The sequence below is a fragment of the Scyliorhinus canicula genome, chromosome 4 (assembly GCF_902713615.1).
Source record: "Scyliorhinus canicula chromosome 4, sScyCan1.1, whole genome shotgun sequence".
In the NCBI taxonomy this organism is placed as follows: Eukaryota; Metazoa; Chordata; class Chondrichthyes; order Carcharhiniformes; family Scyliorhinidae; genus Scyliorhinus; species Scyliorhinus canicula.
The window spans coordinates 227,467,137-227,484,965 of NC_052149.1; the positions used below are offsets into that span (position 1 = coordinate 227,467,137).

General features: G+C 48.9%; 1 protein-coding gene across 2 annotated transcripts in view; it reads right to left on the reverse strand.

The window, feature by feature from the left end:
• Positions 1 to 13,315, reverse strand: part of hmmr (hyaluronan-mediated motility receptor (RHAMM)) — a 59,543-nt gene extending 46,228 nt beyond the window's left edge. For both annotated transcript variants that reach the window (XM_038796185.1, XM_038796184.1), the window contains exons 1-5: positions 13,208 to 13,315; positions 6,714 to 6,812; positions 5,598 to 5,680; positions 4,348 to 4,413; positions 1,937 to 2,125 (exon numbers count right to left, since the gene is read on the reverse strand). In XM_038796185.1, the coding sequence (XP_038652113.1) occupies positions 1,937 to 2,125; positions 4,348 to 4,413; positions 5,598 to 5,680; positions 6,714 to 6,812; positions 13,208 to 13,253 (483 nt within the window). In that variant the 5' untranslated portion in view covers positions 13,254 to 13,315. The remainder of the gene's footprint in view (positions 1 to 1,936; positions 2,126 to 4,347; positions 4,414 to 5,597; positions 5,681 to 6,713; positions 6,813 to 13,207) is intronic.
• Between the last annotated feature and the right edge of the window lie 4,514 nt (positions 13,316 to 17,829).

The window sequence follows — 17,829 nt, forward strand, 5'->3', positions numbered from 1 at the left end:
ACAACCAGAAAGAATGCTTTCTCTGGTGCATCTGTAGAAGTTGGTGAGGGTCGTAGCTGACATGCCAAATTTCCTTAGTCTTCTGAGAAAGTAGAGTCATTGGTGGGCTCTTAACTATAGTGTCGGCATGGGGGGGAACCAGGACAGGCTGTTGGTCATCTGGACACCCAAAAACCTGAAGCTCTCGACCCTTTCTACTTCATTCCCACTGATGTAGACAGGGGCATGTTCTCCACTACGCTTCCTCAAGTCGATGGCAATCTCCTTCGTTTTGTTGACATTGAGGGAGAGATTATTGTCGTCGCACCAGTTCACCAGATTCTCTATCTCATTCCTGCACTCCGTCTCGTCTTTGCTTGTGATCCAACCCACTACGGTGGTGCCATCAGCAAATTTGAAAATCGACTTGGAGGGGAATTTGGCCACAGTCACAGGTGTATAGTAGGAGGCAGAGGACACAGCGTTGTGGGACACCAGTGTTAAGGATGATCGTGGAGGAGGTGCCTATCCATTGGTTTATTGTCATGTGTACCAGGTTACAGTGAAAAGTATTGTTCTACGTGCAGCTCTCAAACAGATCATTCCATACATGAAAAGAAAATATACAACAGGGCAAACACAAAATAAACAATGTAAATACATAGAGACAGGCATCGGGTGAAGCATTAAGAGATTATTACAGTTACAGGAAATGTAAGAAGAGGATCTGTGAGAGAGCTCAGAGTTGCCATGCTCCAGCGCCATCTATGGGTGATCTGCATTTTGCAATGCAATGGCTTTTCTTTCTGCTTCCATAACTTTTTACCTCTGATGGTCTCCCCATCTACAAGTAATTCCTCAGCAACATCTGAAGGCACAGTATTAGTTTTCACATGATGACACACAGCTCTACCTCACCACCACCTCTCAACTCCCAACTGTTGCTAATTTATCAGATTGTTTACTGGACACCAGCCATTGTTTTCGATCACCACTCCAAACTCTTTTCCCGAGGCAACACCTCCATCCCTCTTCCTGGCAAGTTTGAAATTAGCTAGTCTGTTTCAATCTTGGTGTTGCTACTGGTGATCCCAAGATGAGCTTCCAACCCCATCTACATGCCATCATGAAAAACCTCCGTTCCAACCTCAACTCTCATATGCGAGTTCTCCAATTCTGGGTCCTTGTGCATTCCCAATTACAGCTGCTCACCATCACCAGACATGCTTTCAAATGACCAGACCCCAAGCTCTAATTCCTGGTCTACAACACCTATTCCCTCCTTTAACACATTTCTTAAGATTTACCTCTTTGTCCAAGCTTTTGTTCATTTTACCTAATGTATTCTAATGTGGTTTGATTTTGTACCTTGTTTTATAATCCTCCTGTGAAGCGCCTTAGGATGTTTCTCTACATTAAAAGTGCAAAGTTGTTATCTTCTTGACTACCTACATGCAGTTAAAGCTTGTCAACTGCACTCTGTACAATTCTGCATTGGCCTTCTTACCCTCTTCCACTGGAAGACCTCAAAACAGTCTACCATGTTCTTTTATGTTGTAAGTACGAAACCAATAAACAGAGTTGCATGCATGCCAACTGGGGAAGAACAAAGGGCAGGGACAGTACCAAGTCTTAAGTTGCCATTGCGGCTGTAGTCAGTAAAAGATTAAGAATTAGAGGTTAAATATAGAGTAATATTTTCTAGCTGCACTGATGGACAACTGCAGGTGTCGCAAATTGTCATACTTGCAAATCTGTAATGAAGCACCAATATATACACCTTTTCTCAGCCGCACCAGCAGCAAAACTGAAAAGATACCCACAGGAGAATCATTGGAAAGAAAATGTAATGCTGCAGTATCAAATGTTGCAGTAAAATCAGTGCAAAATTCAAACTGGCCAAGAGAGAGAGAGAGAGAGAGAGAGATTGTAGGGTACAGCCATGGTTAACCAATACCTTTGTTTTGAGCAACTCATTGGCTTTGTGTAGATCAGCAAGTTGTCTTTCCAGGGAAGCAACGGTGGACGTCAAGGATGTTTTCTCTCTCACAGCTGCAGTTAACTTACTTTCAACCTTCCTCACCTCCTCTTCCAGGGCCTGCAGTTTTTTGTCTTGTTCCCCACGCTGTTGCAGGAGGCAACGGATCTACAATTGTATGTTTGTTTACATAAACATTTTACTACCTTAAAAAGTGCATTGCATAACGAATATCGTAAAATTTAAAGTCACTATAGACGAAAAACAAAATAGCACATTGCTGTTATTCCACAAAATATTCTCCTGGATAGACTTTATTGACTAAAGCTTGACAATGATCAAACAACTAAAGGATGCATCGTTAAATTCAGGAACTCCAGGTATTTAGTATACACAGCGTGAAAATCTCATTTCTTGTGACAAGGGGGGGTTAAGCGATGTCCCAAACCGAGCAAGACAACCAGAGGTTTTACTTCTGACTTCCCCCAACTGGAAGACAGGTGACCAAGTATTCTGCTGAAAGGGACGGATTTCACACTGCATTTGGCAAGAGCTAACAAAGCAACTGCTTATTCTAAGTCAGAGTGTATTGGAAATGCCTGTCAGGTTTTTCTCCAACATGAAAGCATCTAACCATCTCTCCCTTGAAATTCAACGGCATTATCGTCACTGAATTTCCCACCATCCTGTGGGTGTTATCATTGACCAGACACAAACTGGACCAGCAATATGGACCAGCAGGGCATCGGCTCGGAATTTTGCAGCGAGTAACAATCAATAACTCACCAAAAACAGTTCCCCAGAAGCCTGAAGTGTGATGGAATACATTTATGGGGTAGGTGGACTGCAGAGTTGAGGTCACAATTAGATCAGCCATGATCTGGCAGAGCAGGACGAGGAGCCGAATGCCTATTCCTGCTCCTAATTATGTATATTCGATGAGTGCAGCGCCAACACTACTCAATGTCTTGACACCGTCCAGGACAAAAGCACCCTGATTGAGCCCCCACATGCACCACCTTAAACATTCATTCCCTTCACCAGGAGCATTGTGTACCATGGACAAGATGCACTGCAAAACTCACCAAGATTCCTTCAATAACACCTTCCGACTCTTACTACCCAAACAAGGGCATGGGAACAACACTTGTAACTTCACCTCCAAGTCACACCAGTGGCTGACATGAAGCTATAGTACCATTCCTTCACTGGTTCCTGGGTCAAAGATCAGTGCCTACCAGCACTGTGGGTGTACCAACATTACATTGACTGTAGTAGCTCATTACCACCTGTCCATGGCAGATATGGGATGGGTACTAAATGCTCCCGCTCAAGTCTCTCCACTATGGCAAGGTGGCAATCCGCCTTGGAATTCTCATGTGGAATATTGTGATCAGTTTTGGGTCCCATAGCTGCGATGCTGGGGGCCTCAGGAAGAGACCGAGGTAGATCACACACTCGGCACTTCTGATTGTATCAAATGCTTCAGCCTCATCTTTTGCATGTGCTGGGATTCCCCGTTTCTTTTTTTTGTGGAAATTTAGAGTACCCAATTCATTTTTTCCAATTAAGAGGCAAATTATCGAGGCTAATCCACCTAGCTTGCACATTTTTGGGTTGTGGGGGCGAAACCCACGCAAACACGGGGAGAATGTGTAAATTCCACACGGACAGTGACCCAGAGCCGGGATCGAACCTGGGACCTCGGTGCCATGATGCAGTTGTGCTAACCACTGCACCACCGTGCTGCCCTGGCTTCCCCATTATTGAGGATGGGAATATTTGTGGAGCCTTCTCCTCCAGTGAGTTGTTGAATTGGAGACCACCATTCACAACTAGATGTTGCAGGCCTACAGATTAGATCTGATCCATCCCCTTTGGTTGTTTCCTTCATCACCTGCTGCAGACCCAGTCTAGCAGCTATGTCTTTTAGGACTTGACCAGCTCAGTCTGTGGTGGTGCTAGCGAGCGACTACAAACCATCCAGAGCGCAAAACTGTTCCTGGGTGACTATCAAGCCCTCCAACTCACCACTAATTGTCAAAACATCCTCCATCTCCTTCCCCTTGCTTTTTCCCCTATTCAGTTATCCCATCTGGATCCTGTTAACCCTTCATCCTCCAACTCCTTGACTTGAACATGGCACTTGGTCTCAACTCCCATGTGCAACACAACATTCCTTTTTTGTAAAATGTGAACAGGTATTGAATGTTGCTTATCTAGCATTACAGTATGTGTTAACTATGGGGATTCTCAAGCAATTCCTGTATTTTCTGACGTTTTAAATTGCGAATGATTTACTACTACCCTACTTCTGAGCATTACATTTTACAGTACCAGCAAAAATAACCCTGGTGTTATTTTCCAAATGTTAGTAAAAGTCCACTTGCCTCTTGTTCCAACATTTTCTGCTTCCTAAGCTCCAACGCCAAGGTTGCATCCTTCTGCACATTGGTCTAAAAACAATTCACAGAAAAGTAGCACTTCATTACAGAATGCCTGCATTTAAAAATAACCATCGACAAGCATGTCTACAGAAAAAGTGCTCCATTGTTGTGGTTAAATGCTCAGTCATTATCATGCAACCTTCAACTTGTAACTGAATTGTGGCAAATCACACTTGCTAGGACTCTAAGATCCGAATTTCCTTTCAGTAAAGAACAGGGGTCTCAGATCAGCCAAAGCGAACATTGTTCTACGTAAACTGATCATTCTCTCAGACAAGTTTCAAATATTTGAAACATAAAAGATACAGGACTCCTGAGGAGTAGGCTAACAATCTCAGTCTGGGACAGTTCTCACATGGAGCAAGCACAGGTATAGATACAATTCTTTTCTTCTAGGCTATAACCGTCTCAGTTTCATGTTGTTAAATCTTTGGCTTTCAATCACCATCTCTGGGAACTCAGTGGTAACTAAATTGTAACTGTTGGTAAATGTTCACTTGCCTCTTGTTATATCGGTTCTGAATAAATTAACTCACTGATTTAAAAAAAACAGGAGGAAGAGGATAAGAACTCAAACTTTCATTAAACAGCATCACTTATTTAAAATAAATAAATGTAAAGCACCCAATTCATTTTTCTTTTCCCAATTAAGGGGCAATTTACCGTGGCCAATCCACCTACCCTGCACATCTTTGGGATTAAACAGCATCACATAATTAGGTTTAGGACATATAACCATCCAACAATATCATGGCTGAACTTGTACATCTTTTATAATACTTAATTTCACGGCTAATGTGAACAGCTTTTCTGGCCAGGAATGACAGGGACTAGCTTCTTCAGCACCAACATTCATGGTCAAAGGGCACAAAATACAGGCACTGCCCTACACGGAGGAAGTTTATCAGTCAGACCAATGAACACCTGATGCAAGCAGTTTCACAGGCCAAAATTCATCAGGACAGCAGAAATGGAGTCATTGATCATGCAAGTCCCAAAAAAATGATAGCGCTTCAATATCAGCTTATAAACCAGGTCGTCAACAGAAAGAGAGACCATGAATTATTTAAAATATATGCTAGTCTTATCTACAAGTGTCAAACAAAACCAGAGACAAAATCTACTAAATCCAGAATCAACAGGCTTTGTATTAATATAAAATACACTTTGAAGTTATTCATTGTGTTACTAACTGTGCCAAAGTTGAGATTCTTCCGTGAACTTGCTGGTGATATCAGACCTTTCTCAGTTTCAATTGTCACCTGGTTTCCTGGCTCTGGAAGCAATGAGAAAGTTATTGAAGAAACATTTTAAGCATAAAGCTTCCACAGGATCAACAGGTTTTAGAAACACAAGAGAATGGTGAATTTCTTTTGTAGTCTAATCCTTGAAGGATTTATCACTCAATGCTTACCCATCCTACCATTCTCAGCTGTCCACAACAGTCTGATGAATAGACAGGACACAAGTCAACTCTCATCTGTCCAACATAAGCTCACATCACAATCCATACTGGTCTGCAACAGAAGCACTGCCAAATCTAAACCCGCAAATACATATTTGATAGCCAATTATGTGGAGTACGCTATAGAAAGCCTACAGCGTACTCCACGTATGGAAGGAAAGGAAGCCTATCAGCAACTTACCTCGATAACCAACATTTGCTCATTTACCATGCCATGGCAATGAGTAAAATCAACATTGCTGCTATGGCTTTTTCAGAAAAAACTAACGCACAAGTATTTGAAAATAGCGAATCCTTACAAATACTCCACAATAATTTTAAATATAACTACAGTGTTTAAGGGTCATAGCGCCAGCTGCAAAATTAGAATCATTAAATCAACTTGGCTTTAATTGAAAAGAAAATATACATAGGCGTTGCTGGCTGGGAGCTTTCAGTTTAAGTGATGGATGTCATTAGATAAGGGCTTCCATGGAGATTTAGGCATTTGTATCAAACAAGTGCTTATTTCACTTTGTATTTACCATGTGGATGGCAGAGGCAAGGTAACATTGATGATCCATCCCAAGTTGCCTTAACAACCAAGTGGCACACAAAGCTACAAGCGCAATACAAGTCAACTCTTGTAGATACATCAGCCCACTACATTTTCTGAAATCTGTCATGGTGGGATATGAAAATTCAACCTATGATTGGACCAGTAATCATAAACACCACATTGTCCCAATATTCAAGGTAGAAGGTTTCAACCTGCCAGTGTTTACAGGTATATGTGTGTTCTGTTACTCCTTTATTGTGAGGAACTTGAATTTTTACTGCCCCCATCAGAAAAAAGTACTCCTACCTTTTTGCTTTTTAAACCGATGGGCTTTTTCAAAGGATACCGGACCCCTGGAACCCTCCACCTCTTTAACATCATAATGACCTGGTGCAGGGGCACAGCCTAAAACAGGAAAGGGCATACAGCAAAGATAGGAACAATTGAGTGTTTTTGGTCTTCAACTGGAAATGTGATTTATAAAACAACACTATTACAGCACATGGAGATTGTATTTTGTAAAATAGAGTTTATTTAGGCTACAGCTGAAATATTATATGCAGCACTAAAAACCTCTCTCCTGACCATATCACAGACATGCACTACATCCATTATAATAATAATCTTTATTGTCACAAGTAGGCTTACATTACACAAGAGTCCAAACTTAGGCTGGGAGGGTTCCCTCCAGCAGAGGCAGAACTAGCAGCTCATAATTGGCCATGAAGCATTGTAGGTCATCGGCAACAGAATGTTATTCAACCACAATATGCCACCAAATGACCCAGGGGTGGTACAGTAATCAGCAGTGGTGCCTCGCAGCACCTGGACCCAGCTTAGATTCTGACCTCGGGTGAATGTGTGGAGTTTGCACGTTCTCCCAGTGTCTGCGTGGGTTTCTTCCCACAGTCCAAAATTGTGCAGATTAGGTGGAGTGGTCATGCTAAACTGTCCTGTAGTGTCCAAAGATTAGGTGTGGGGGATTGGGCCTAGGTAGGATGCTCTATCGGAGCAGGGGCCAGTGCAGACACAATGGGCCAAATGGCCTGCTTCTGCACTGTTGGCCCATTAGTTGAGGAAGCAGCTGGTGGCGAGGGAGACTGGTAGAGTTAGGGATGATAAGGGTACGGTGGTGATGGATCCGGAGGGGGTGAATAGGATGTTTGAGGCCCTTTATTGGAGGCTGTACGAGGCGGAGCCTTTGACTGGGGAAGAGGGGATGCTGTGGTTCCTGGATGGATTAGAGTTTCCCCAAAGTGGAGAAGGGGCTGGTTCAGGGGGCTGGGGTTCCCAATTCTGCTGAGGGAGGTGATGGATGGTATGGGACAATGCAGGCAGGGAAGGCCTCGAGGCCAGCCAGCTTTCTAGTAGAGTTTTTCTAAAATGTTTGGGGCGGGGGCGGTTGGAGTGGGTCTCGTTGGGGGGGGGGGGGGGGAACCTCGTGTAAGCAGATGATTCTGCGTGCCCTGGCGACGGTCCCATTGCTGTTCTCCCCTTGGAAGTATACGAGTAGCCCAGTGGTGGAGTCATCAATTAGAACGTTGAATCAGGTATCTGCAGGTAAAGGCATTTGCTAGGCGGCAGGTGGCGGGATTCCCTTCGCTTCCCGCGAGAGGGGTGAGCGACAGGGTGCTTTCGGGGGTCTGGGTCGGAGAGGGAAGATATCTGATATCTACAAGGTTATGCAGGAGGCGGAGGAGGCGTCAGTAGAGGAGCTGAAAGCTAAGTGGGAGGGGGAACTGGGGGAACAGATCGAAGACGGGACATGGGCTGATGCCCTGGAGAGGGTTAATTCTTCCTCCTCGTGTGCGCGGCTTAGCCTCATCCAATTCAAGGTGCTGCACCGGGCCCACATGACTGGGACGAGGATGAGTAGGTTCTTTGGGGGTGAAGACAGGTGTGTCAGGTGCTCGGGGAGTCCAGCGAACCATGCCCATATGTTCTGGGCATGCCCGGCACTGGAGGAGTTCTGGAAGGGGGTGGCGAGGATGGTGTCGAGGGTGGTGGGATCCAGGGTCAAGCCAGGATGGGGACTCGCGATTTTTGGGGTTGGGGTGGAGCTGGGAGTGCAGGAGGCGAAAGAGGCTGGTGTGCTGGCCTTTGCGTCCCTAGTAGCCCGGCGAAGGATCTTGCTACAATGGAAGGATGCGAGGCCCCCATGTGGAGACCTGGATCAATGACATGGCGGGTTTCATTAAGCTAGAGAAGATCAAATTCGCCCTGAGAGGGTCGGTACAAGGGTTCTTTAGGCGGTGGCAACCTTTTCTCGACTTTCTGGCTCAACGATAGGGTACGGGGACAGTAGCAGCAGCAACCCGGGGGGGTGAGGGGGAAGGGGGAGGGAAAAGGTTTGGGGGGGGGGGGGGCGGACGATGACTATGTTTGTTTATTTAATTTAAATTTATTTTTAAGTTCTTCTGTTGTTCATTGGGGGGTGGGGGATGGGATACATGCGTCGATACGGTCTGGGGGTGATACAGTTATTATGGGTTATTTTGTTGCAGTTCATTGTTTGTCGTTACGTTTTATATTTTCTGTAAAAAATTCCAATAAAAATTATATTTAAAAAAATTAGAACGTTGAATCAGCTGAGAAGGCACTTTCAACTAGGGCACGTATTAGTGTCCCCCCCCCCCCCCCCCCCCCCCCCCCCCTCCATGTGGAAATCCTAGGTTTGTGCTGGGGGGTGGCAGGATATGGATGGGATGTATAAATAATGACACAACCAAGGAATAGTGCGAGTTGGAGACATGTTTGTGGTTGGTAAGTTTGTGGGAGAGGTTTGAGTTACCAAAGGGGAATGAGTTTAGGTATTGGCAGGGGAGATTGAAGAAACTGTTCTCATTTCCCCAGGTGCCAGAGTACATGTTGCTGGGGAGGTTGCTCCCAAATGTGTGGGGGGAAACAGAAGGATTGGCAGTTATATATAGTAGTTGGGGGAGAAGGGAGCAGCCTTAGTGAAAAGGATTAAGCGGAAGTGGAAGGAGTAGTTGGGGTTGGAGATGGAGTGGGGAGTTTGGAGCGAAGTAATGCACTGGGTCAACTCAACCTCCTCATGCGCAAGGATGAGCCGCATACAGTTCAAGGTGGTGCATAGGGCCCATATGACTCGGGTCTGGATGAGTGGGCTCTTCCCGGGAGTAGCGGATGTGTCCAAAAGGTTAGGTGGGGTTACTGGGATAGTGTGGGGGACTGACCCTGGGTAGGGTGCTCTTTCAGAGGGTCTGTGCAGACTTAATTGGCCGAATGGCTCCTTCTGCACTGTAGAGATTCTTTGTGTACAGGAGGTTTGGAGGGGCCAGTGAACCATTCCCACACGTTTGGGGATGTGCAAAGTTGGACAGCTTCTGGAAAGCGGTGTCCTAGAGTCTGTCAGGGATTGTGGGCTAAAGTTGATGCCGGACCCTATGGTGGCCATTTTTGGTGTGTCGGAGCTGCCTGGCTTGCATGAGGAGAAGGGGAGTAATGCTGTGGCCTTCATCTGATTGCCCGGCGACTGATTCTGTTAAATTGGAGGTCGGTAGCACCATCGGGGGTTGCAATGTGGTTGGGGGACCTATACGAGTTCCTCAAGCTGAAGAAAATTAAGTTTACCCTCAGGCGATCAGAGGTTTGCAGTACGATGGAGGTTACTTCGGTCCATGTTTGAGGATTTGTTTGTCGTGGGGAGTGGGGGATTATAAAGGGCAAAATTTAACAAACTGTATGTACTATGTTTTGTTGGGGCAATGTGGATGTTTTTCAGAGGATGCTTGGAAAAATTTATTTTTTCTTTTTAAAAAAAAACAGCAGTGATAGATCCAGGCAGAGGCTAGGAAATCTGCAGCAAGGAACTAGCCTCCTGGCTCCACTAACTTAATCATCCACCCCTCAAAACACGGATGCCTGCCTGGTTTCATGATTCAAGATCAAATAACATCCTTAACTTGTGGAAAGGAGATCTGCTTTGGAATCTATTTGGCATGCAGATGCCATGCCCAGACCAGTTGGAGTGGATTTCAAATGATCATGGTTACACTATTGGAGGAATCAGTCTTGGTGAGGATGTTATTAGAGTTTGTTCATCTGTCTTCCTATTAGATTTGGGAGTATCCTGCAAAAGCATCAATTTCCCAGCACCAATGTGATAGAATACTCCCCACTCCAGCTCGACACTGGAGCTTGAGGCACAGTGGTGCACCCGCAAGGCTGAGGGGTTCATGAATAGCATATTTTACATGGTCGCCTACCCCACAGCTTAAGGAAATGCAGTCATCATAGAGCCATGCAGTACAGACGAGGCCCTTCAACCCATCAAGCCCGCACCTTCAAAAAACTACTCTAATCCACATTAATCCCACTTCCCAGCATTTGGCCCATAGCCTTGAATGTTATGACATTTATTTTCTACTAAACATTTTATTCAAGGAACTTTCACGTAAACAAACAAAAGCAGAACAACCAAATATTATAAACAACCAACACCCACTCCCCCCCCCCCCCCCAATACCACCCCCTTCTCCCATCCTGCCTTCCCCATTTTAAGCCTCTTATTCACCCCCCTTTCACTGACCCCCTCAGTCCTCCTTAAAGAAATCAATAAACGGCGTCCACCTCCAAGTGAACCCATCGACCGACCCCTCAGGATGAACTTGACCGTCTCCAGCCTCAGGAATTCTGCCAGGTCACTTACCCGCACTTTCGGCAGCTCAGAGTCCCTCCACCCGCGCAGAATCCGTCTCCGCTCTATCAGGGAGGCAAAGGCCAAAACATCAGCCTCTCTCACCCCCCAGATCTTCCAACACCTCCAATATTGCTACCTCTGGACTCGGGGTCACCTTCACCCCAAGTAAATGCATGACATTTCAAGTGCCCATCGTTTTTAAGGATTGTGAGGTTTCCTGCTTCAACAAGCAGTGCATTCCAATTCCCACCACCCTCTCGGTGAATCCCAGCTAAACCTTCTGCCTTTCACCGTAAAATTATGCCCCCTTGTTAGCACACGGCACAGTAGCATAGTGGTTAGCACTGCCACTTCACCGCTCCAGGGTCCCAGTTCTATTCCTGGCTTGGGTCACTGTGTGGAGTCTGCACAATCTCCCCGTGTCTGCGTGGGTTTCCCCCGGGTGCTCCGGTTTCCTCCCACAAATCCCAAAGACACAGTTGTTGGCGAATTGGACATTCTGAATTCACCCTCAATGTACCCAAACAGTCACAGGAGTGTGGCGACTAGAGGCTTTTCACAGTAACTTCATTGCAGTGTTAATGCAAGACCACTTGTGACAATAATAAAAGATTAATATTGACCCTTCAACCAAGAGGAACATCTTGTTTTTTTATCCACCCTGTCCAAGCACCTTAATCTTATACATCGCTTTCAGGTACCCTCTCAATCTTCTCTGCTCCAAAGAAGAAAACTTGGATCTTATCCAGTCTCTCTTTACAGCTGAAATACTCTATCGCAGTTAACATCCTGGTGAACCCCCTCTGCACCCACTCCAGTGCAATCACATCATTCCTATAGTGTGATAACCAGAACCAAAAACAGTTCTCCAGTTGTGGCCGAACCAAAGTCCTGAACAGCTTCGACATAACCTCTATGTTCTTATAATCTGTGCCGTGACTTAACTACCCTATTAACCTGTCCTGTGGTCTTGAGGGACCTCTGGGTAAAACCCCAAGATTCCTCTTCAGCTTCCTAGCATCCTGCCAGTTATAACTGCCTCTATAACTGGCTGTTGAATCTTCTCCCAACTTGGCTCTGACTGTGCTCTCCAGAGGAATGTGCTCCCAACACAAGAAAAAGGCTCTTGGGTGAGATGCACTCTGGGGTTTTCTAACTATCTGCCTGCCCCCCTTCCTCACCTGGAGCACAGCCAGAGCCAAGTTCACAGTGCGTGGGTGGCTCAGCTGCACAGAGGGGGGTTAAGATCAGATGAGCAAGTGTAAGAGGTTAGATAGTGAGGGGCGCAGGCAGGCGTTTCTGCGGCCGAAGGCCTGACTGCAGGGTCAAAAATGTCACTGCAGGGCATTCTGAGGGAGCAGTGGGGGGTTATTGGGTGAGGGGGTCAAGGTTCACATTGGCACTAATGGCATGGGCAGAAAGAGGGCAGCAGGAATTTAGGGGGTTAGGTAGCAGATTAAAAGGCAGAACCTCCCACGGTTGTAATGTCCCCTCCAAGTCCTTGGTCCCCAACAGCACGGTGGGTTTACCTACACCCCAGGGCCTGCAGCAGGGTGGGCTGCAGTCACAGGGCACATATTGCACTGATCAATAAACCTGTTGTCCGGACACAAGCAGCCGTCCGGCAGCGCAATCTGACTGATAAACAGACCAAGATCCCGGCGGGGGCCGCACTGCCCCCCGGGCCGGGGGTAACAGACCCGGGCCCCGCGCTGCCCCCCGGGCCGGGGGTAACAGACCCGGGCCCCGCGCTGCCCCCCGGGCCGGGGGTAACAGACCCGGGCCCCGCGCTGCCCCCCGGGCCGGGGGTAACAGACCCGGGCCCCGCGCTGCCCCCCGGGCCGGGGGTAACAGACCCGGGCCCCGCGCTGCCCCCCGGGCCGGGGGTAACAGACCCGGGCCCCGCGCTGCCCCCTGGGCCGGGGGTAACAGACCAGGGCCCCGCGCTGCCCCCCGGGCCGGGGGTAACAGACCCGGGCCCCGCGCTGCCCCCCGGGCCGGGGGTAACCGACCCGGGCCCCGCGCTGCCCCCTGGGCCGGGGGTAACAGACCCGGGCCCCGCGCTGCCCCCCGGGCCGGGGGTAACAGACCCAGGCCCCGCGCTGCCCCCCGGGCCGGGGGTAACGCAGTTACTCACCCACTCGGTCATTGAAGCGTTTAAGGGTCGCTCTGGGGAAGGACATCTCTCCTCTCGCCGGGCCGCCGCCAACCGCCAGCAATTCGAATCTGCAACCACGTGACCCGCCCAGACAGCCCGGGTCAGCACGTCATCATTACAGCCCCGCCCCCTCCAGGTCGCCCGGTAACCCCGCCCCCTCCTCCCCCCCAACAACCCCGCCCCCTCCTCCTCCCCCAATAACCCCTAGTAACCCCCCCACTCCCTCCTCCGCCCCAACAACCCCAGTAACCCCCAGCCCCCTCCCCCAACAACCCCGCCCCCTCCTCCCCCCAACAACCCCGCCCCCTCCTCCTTCCCCAATAACCCCCAGTAACCCCCACACTCCCTCATCCGCCCCAACAACCCCAGTAACCCCCAGCCCCCTCCCCCAACAACCCCGCCCCCTCCTCCCCCCAACAACCCCGCCCCCTCCTCCTCCCCCAATAACCCCCAGTAACCCCCACACTCCCTCCTCCGCCCCAACAACCCCAGTAACCCCCAGCCCCCAACAACCCCGCCCCCTCCTCACCCCAACAACCCCAGTAACCCCCAGCCCCCTCCCCCAACAAACCCCCGCCTCCTCCCCCCAACAACCCCGCCCCCTCCTCCTCCCCCCAACAACCCCGCCCCCTCCTCCTCCCCCCAACAACCCCAGTGCCCCAACAACCCCAGTAACCCCCAGCCCCCTCCCCCAACAAACCCCCCGCCTCCTCCCCCCAACAACCCCGCCCCCTCCTCCTCCCCCCAACAACCCCAGTGCCCCAACAACCCCAGTAACCCCCAGCCCCCTCCCCAACAAACCCCCGCATCCTCCCCCCAACAACCCCGCCCCCTCCTCCTCCCCCCAATAACCCCAGTGCCCCAACAACCCCAGTAACCCCCAGCCCCCTCCCCCAACAAACCCCCGCCTCCTCCCCCAACAACCCCGCCCCCTCCTCCTCCCCCCAACAACCCCAGTGCCCCAACAACCCCAGTAACCCCCAGCCCCCTCCCCCAACAACCCCCCCACCCCCTCCTCCCCAAATAACCCCAGCCCTTCCCCCAACAACCCCCCGCCCCCTCCTCCCCAACAACCCCCCGCCCCCTCCCCCCAGTAACCCCCGCCCCCTCCTCCCCCAACAATCCCCAGTAACCCCTCCAACACCCACTAATCTCCCGAGTACTCAGTAACCCCCCCGCTCCCTCCTCCCCACCCCAGTAACCGCCCTTCACCCCCTCCCCAACCCCCAGTAACCGCTCCACACCCAGTAACCCCATCCTAAACCCCCCTCCCCAACCCACACTAAATGCCCCTCACCCCAAAACCCAGTAACTCCCTCCCCACACTCAGTAACCCCCTCACCCCACACCCCCTCCCAATAACCACCTCCAGTAGCCCCCTCCCCAGTAACAGGCCCACACCCGGTAACCCACCCCTCCCAACCCCCTCTCCCGACACCTCCTCCCCCGGTAAACACCCCTCACTCCCCATCCCCCCCCCCCACACCCAGTAACTCCCCACACCCAGGAGCCCCTTCTGCAACCCCCAGTAACCGACCCTCATTCACACACTCAGTCACTCCCCCTGCCCCGTAACCCCCTCGCCACGCTCAGTAACGCCCTCCTGAAACCCTGCCCTCACCATAAGACGTAGGCCACTCAGCCCATCGAGTCTGCTCCGCCATTCAATCATGGCTGTTATTTTTCTCATTCCCATTCTCCTGCCTTCTCCCCATAACCCCTGATCCTCTTATTAATCAAGAACATATTTATCGCTGTCTTAAAGACACTCAGTGATTTGGTCTCCACAGCTTTCTGTGACAAAGAGTTCCACAGATTCACCACTCTCTGGCTGAAGAAATTTCTCCTCATCTCATTTTAAAGGATCGTCCCTTTAGTCTGAGATTGTGCCCTCTGGTTCTAGTTTTTCCTACTAGTGGAAACATCTCCACATCTACTCTATCCAGACCTCACTGAATCCTGTAAGTTTTAATAAGATCCCCCCTCATTCTTCTAAATTCCAATGAGTACAGACCCAGAGTTCTCAACCGTTCCTCATAAGACAAGCTCTTCATTTCAGGGGTCATTCTTATGAACCTCCTTTTCCAAGACCAGCACATCCTTCCTTACATACGGGCCCCAAAACTGTTGACAATACTCCAAACGGGGTCTGACCAGAGCCTTATACAGCCTCAGAAGTACATCCCTGTTCTTGTACTCCAGCCCTCTCGACGTGAATGCTAACATTGCATTTGCCTTCCTAACTGCCGACTGAACCTGCACGTTAACCTTAAGAGAATCTTGAACAAGAACTCCCAAGTCCCTTTGTGCTTCTGATTTCATAAGCATTTCCTCATTTAGAAAATAGTCTATGCCTCCATTCCTCCTTCCAAAGTGCATAACCTCACACTTTTCCACATTGTATTTCATTTGCCACTTCTTTGCCCGCTCTCCTAGTCTGTCCAAGTCCTTCTGCAGCCCCCTGCTTCCTCAATACTACTGTCCCTCTACAGATTTTTGGATCATCTGTAAACTGAGCAAAAAGATCCCTTTATCCCCATTATCTGCCTTCTGCCAATCAGCCAATTGTCTATCCATGCCAGGATCTTACCCTTAACACCATGGGCTCGTAACTTATTTAACAGTCTCCTATGTGGCACCTTGTCAAAGGCCTTCTGGAAATCATCATAAATCATATCCACTGGTTCTCCTTTGTCTAAACTCCTTGTTACCTCCTCAAAGAACTCTAACAGATTTGTCAGACATGACCTCCCCTTGACGAAGCCGTGCTGACTCAGTCCTATTTTATTCATGCACTTTCAAGTACTCCGCGATCTCATCTTTAATAATGGACTCTAAAACCTTGCCAATGATCGAACTCAGGCTAACCAGGATTGGATTGGATTTGTTTATTGACACGTGTACCGAGGGACAGTGTGTTGCCCTTTTTAATAACGATGAGGCTCATTAAAATGCAAACGAGCGGGGGTTTCGATCAGGTCTAGCTACCTGTGTTGCAAATACACAGAAGCTCTGTATCTGTCTGAGTCCTGGGTTAGCCATAATTACCATAGTCCTTTGCAGGTGGCCATCTCAGATGGCTACAAGTGAAAAGTATTTTTCTGCGAGCAGCTCAACAGATCATTAAGTACATGGGAAGAAAAGGGGATAAAAGAAAATACATAATAGGGCAACACAAGGTATACAATGTAACTACGTAAGTACCGGCATCAGGTGAAGCATACAGAAGTGTAGTGTTAATGAGGTCAGTCCATAAGAGGGTCATTTAGGAGTCTGGTAACAGCAGGGAAGGAGTTGTTTTTGAGTCTGTTCTTGCGTGGTCTCAGACTTCTGTATGTCCTGCCTGATGGAAGAAGTTGGAAGAGTGAGTAAGCCGGTTGGGAGGGGTCTTTGATTATGCTGCCCACTTTCCCCAGGCAGCGGGTGGTGTAGATGGAGTCAATGGATGGGAGGCAGGTTTGTGTGATGGACTGGGTGGTGTTCACGACTCTCTGAAGTTTCTACCGGTCCTGGGACGAGCAGTTAACAGAGTTAATGTGGACATGCCGAATTTCCTTAGTTTCCTGAGGAAGTATAGGTGCTGTTGTGCTTTCTTGGTGGTAGCGTCGACGTGGGTGGACCAGGACAGATTTTTGACAGCCTATAATTTCCCGTCTTCTGCCTCCTTCCCTTCTTAAAAGGTGGTGTTACTTTAGCTAATTTCCAGCCCTCGAGGACCCTCTCTGCCTCCAGTGATTCCTGAAAGATCATCACCAATGCCTCCACAATCTCCTCAGCTATCTCCTTCAGAATCCTGGGGTGTAGTTCATCCGGTCCAGGTGATTTATCCACCTTCAGACCCTTCAGTTTCGGCAGGACCTCCTCCTTCGTGATGGCCAATCCACTCACCTGTGCCCCCTGATTATCAAAGAACAAAGAAAAATTATAGCACAGGAACAAGCCCTTCGGCCCTCCAAGCCGGCGCCGATCCAGATCCTCTATCTAAAACTGTTGTCTATTTTCTAAGGATCTGTGTCCCTCTGCTCCCTGCCCATTCATGTATCTGTCTAGATACATCTTAAATGACTCTATCGTGCCCGCCTCTACCATCTCCGCTGGCAATGCGTTCCAGGCACCCACCACCCTCTGTGTAAAGAACTTTCCACGCATATCTCCCTTAAAGTTTTCCCCTCTCACCTTGAACTCGTGACCCCTAGTAATTAAGTCCCCCATTCTGGGAAAAAGCTTCTTGCTATCCACCCTGTCTATACCTCTCATGACTTTGTAGACCTCAATGAGGTCCCCCCTCAACCTCCGTCTTTCTAATGAAAATAATCCTAATCTACTCAACCTCTCTTCATAGCTAGCGCCCTCCATACCAGGCAACATCCTGGTGAATCTCCTCTGCTCCTTCTCCAAAGCATCCACATCCTTTTGGTAATGTGGCGACCAGAACTGTACGCAGTATTCCAAATGTGGCCGAACCAAAGTCTTATACAACTGTAACATGACCTGCCAACTCTTGTACTCAATACCCCATCCGATGAAGGAAAGCATGCTGTATGCCTTCTTGGCCGTCCATCAACCTGCGCAGCCACCTTCAGGGTACAATAGACCTGAAC